The sequence below is a fragment of the Mus caroli genome, chromosome 7 (assembly GCF_900094665.2).
Source record: "Mus caroli chromosome 7, CAROLI_EIJ_v1.1, whole genome shotgun sequence".
NCBI lineage: Eukaryota > Metazoa > Chordata > Mammalia > Rodentia > Muridae > Mus > Mus caroli.
The window spans coordinates 26404702-26408038 of record NC_034576.1 but is presented as its reverse complement, the minus strand read 5'-3'; the positions used below and the strand labels follow the sequence as shown (position 1 = coordinate 26408038).

The 3337-nt window shown below is 52.7% G+C and overlaps 1 protein-coding gene across 1 annotated transcript in view; it reads right to left on the bottom strand.

Annotated features, from left to right (window-relative positions):
- Positions 1-2898, bottom strand: part of LOC110299395 (cytochrome P450 2F3-like) — a 4350-nt gene extending 1452 nt beyond the window's left edge. Inside the window, exons 1-5 of the mRNA XM_021169065.1 lie at positions 2880-2898; positions 1803-1984; positions 1321-1483; positions 815-964; positions 399-559 (exon numbers count right to left, since the gene is read on the bottom strand). Of these exons, the coding sequence (XP_021024724.1) occupies positions 399-559; positions 815-964; positions 1321-1483; positions 1803-1984; positions 2880-2898 (675 nt within the window). The remainder of the gene's footprint in view (positions 1-398; positions 560-814; positions 965-1320; positions 1484-1802; positions 1985-2879) is intronic.
- Between the last annotated feature and the right edge of the window lie 439 nt (positions 2899-3337).

Here is a 3337-nt window from a genome sequence, read left to right as displayed (position 1 = left end):
CCTCCCTCCCTCTCTCTCTCTCTCTCTCTCTTTCTCTCTCTTTCTTTCTTTCTTTCTTTCTTTCTTTCTTTCTTTCTTTCTTTCTTTCTTTCTTCCTTTCTCACTGTCCTTGGCTAACCTGGAACTTTATATGTAGACCAGGTTGGCCTCAAATTAGAGATCCTCCTGCCTCTGCCTTCCCAGTACTGGGATCAAAGGCATGTGCCATCATACCCTGCTGAAATAGTCTTAATAGGGCCCTGGACAAGGCCATGGTTTCTTAGTGGAAAAATCAAATCAGGACTTCCTGTGTTATAGAACTTTGTCATTAAATCTGTAGCCACTGTAGATAGGGCTATGCCCCTGGAATTTGGCACAGGGCTGCATGTAAAATGAGAAATTGGAGTCCATCCTCTCACCTCACCCCATCGGGAACTCATGATACAGAAATTGTCACTGAAGAGGTTCAGTAGCCTCAGGAACTCTGGGTCCCCATAGTTATAGCGCTTTCCGAAGACCACAGTACAAATGACATTGGATACAGCGTTATCCAGTATCTGCTGGGGGTCAAATGGAGCTCCTGGGGGGTGAGAGCAGCTCTGAGTAATCAAGCTGTGGTCCCCTAAAAGTGACATTTAGTAAGATCTGCAGAGGGGACCCTCATCCTCAAGCCTCTAGCACCCTCACACAGAAGCTGTGTCCCTCCTCCACATAGCTCCCTTGGATTTGCACAGTCCATCAGTCACCCACCCCCCACACCCCCACTTCCCACTCCCCACACCCCCCCCCCCCCGACCCCAAACCAGGTGGTTATGCTTTCCCTGCCGGACCACACCCATGGTAGCTTGAAATTCATCCAGCACACATGCTGCCTCCTCCAGGATGCGATCCTCAATGGTACTCCTACCCACGCCAAACTCCCTCAACACTCCAAGTGCAAAGTTTCGAAGCGTGTGCCAACGCGGCCCGTTAGAAAACGCAATGCCTACAGTGGGAACCAAAACTCAAGAGTTGGCCACGCTGGGCCTAGTCGCTCGCTTCCTTACCGCTCTAAGGATGACTTCTTACTGCATGGTGCTTCCCAGACCATATGCCAAGCACCTCAGCTGAAACCACGCAGCCTGACCTCATCTTTGCGGGTAGGATCCCTGACCAGCTCTTAGGGCTTAGGAACTTCGGCTGCTATTGGTTACATTGTGAACCTCTACTGGACCCCAGGCCTAATAGTTCATCCTCATTAGCACCATTCTTTATTAGGCATCTCCCATTTTGCTCGGCTTCACTGGTCCTTAGACCAAGTTGAGAGGTCTAGTACTCACTTCCACCCACCCTGGGCCTCACCGTTTCCGCGGGTGAAGCGGTCGAAGACAGCCATGGCCCCGCGGCCAGAGAACGCATCTGCTTGCAGTACTAATGCATCCCGGAGCGCCTCATAGCCGCACAGCACCACTGCAGGGAGCGGGCCCAGCCATACGGTGAACACTGGGCCCCAGTGGCTGGAGAGCTATGGGAAGCACCATGGAGACCTCAGAGCTCTCATCTTCCTTAGACCCCAAAGTTTCCGTCTCATGCCCTCATTCTACAGGTCTAGTTCTAATCCGCCCCACTTTTCAGACCCTTGAGTCTAGGCACCAGCTCTTAGACACAGGGGCCCAGGCCTCACTGTCCTCAGACACAGGGGATCAGACTCCAGCCTTCCTCCCTCAGACACAGGAGGCTCCCAATCCTGTCTCTTCAGTGAACTGGGATTTCTACCCCTCTTCTGGCTGGGGCACAACAGCACCTTCACAAATCCACCTCTCCCAACCCACAGTAGGAGCTACCTCCATGAGCACACGGTCCAAGTTTCCAGACTGTAGCTGTAGCAAGTTCCCCAGCAACGGGAGAGGTGCAGGCCCAGGGGGTAAGTCTTTCTGCATCTGAGCTCGGTGGACCAACCTGCCCCACCAAAGCAACAGCATTAGAATCAGCAGCAGCAGCAGTGCCAAGCAGGTGACCATCCTGTCTAAGATCCTCAATGTGCGGTAGCAGTTGAATTGACAGGGGATTTAAGGGGCAGAGAAGCAGGGCGGAGACTAATGTGGGAGGTGCAAGAGTTTGAGACTTCTCTGTTCCTTGAATGCCTAACCCTACATCCCCACTCAGCTTCTAGCTCTCATATCTATTTTCCCTGAGACTGTGTGTGTGTGTATGTGTGTGTGTGCGTGCGCACATCCCCCCAAGTCCCCTGTACCTGTAAGACCTGTTCTCAGTTCCCCACTGTTTCTGGAGGACTGTTCTGGACAGTACCTTCAAATGCCAGACAGGTCTACCTCCTGCTTCCTGAGTACGCTCCTGACTGACTCTTAAAGACACCACTGACATTGTAACATCACTGGCCTGGCACTCCTGGGCTCTGTGCCTTTGGTTCCTAGGAATTCACACCTGGGACTTTATCACTTCTGTTACTTTTCTTTTTTCTTTTTATAAATAACCTTTATTTTATTGTATAAGTGCTTTGCTTACTTGACTTGTAAATCTCAGCACCACACGTGTTCCTGGTGCCCAGAGAGGCCAGAGGAAGGCATCAGATCCCGTGGAACTGAAGTAACAAATGATGCCAAGCTGCAATGTGGGTATTGGGAGTTGAACCCTGGTCCTCTGGAAGAACAGTCAGTGGTCTGAATCCTGAAGCCACTCTCCAACCCCCCCCCCCCCCACACACACACACACCTTTAAAAAGACTGGGTCTTATCAGGTAGTACTGACCCACACCTTCAATCCCAACACTCAGGAGGCAAAGGCAGGAGGGTGGGTCTCTGAGTTCAAGGTCAGCCTGGTCTACAGAGTGAGTTCTAGAACAGCAAGGGCTACTCAGAGAAACCCTGTCTTGGGGAGAAAACAAAGTGTACCCCACCCACCGTGCCTGGCTCTTTCCATTGCTCCCGGAAGCCTGTCTGTTCATGGACCTGGCTTCCCTAGTGTCCCTGCTGCTCCTCCTCAGCTTCCTGGTGCCTGCCGGCCTATGGCTTCTGGATGCTGTCTCACATACATCTCTGCTTACACCTTGCCCCAGACTCAGGTCAACTCTATCCCCCTGGTTTTCATGCCCTGCCAAGGTCCCAGGTCTGTTACTACACCACCTGGTCTCCACAGCCCTCAGGAGGGACAACTATCTGAGACTAGGGCACAGGCTGGAGGGCCCACTCCTGCAACAGCCCCTGGGTGTGGCTGTCAGTTCTTAAGGACAGGCTGTTCGGGAATGTGGGCCACCTTCCTGCCCCCGCCTTGCCTGTTAGATCTAGTTTTCCTGCTTGGCAGGGAGCCCAGACCTGGGGGGCAAGGTAGGGGACCCTGGAAGAGGCTGGGGTTGATTCAT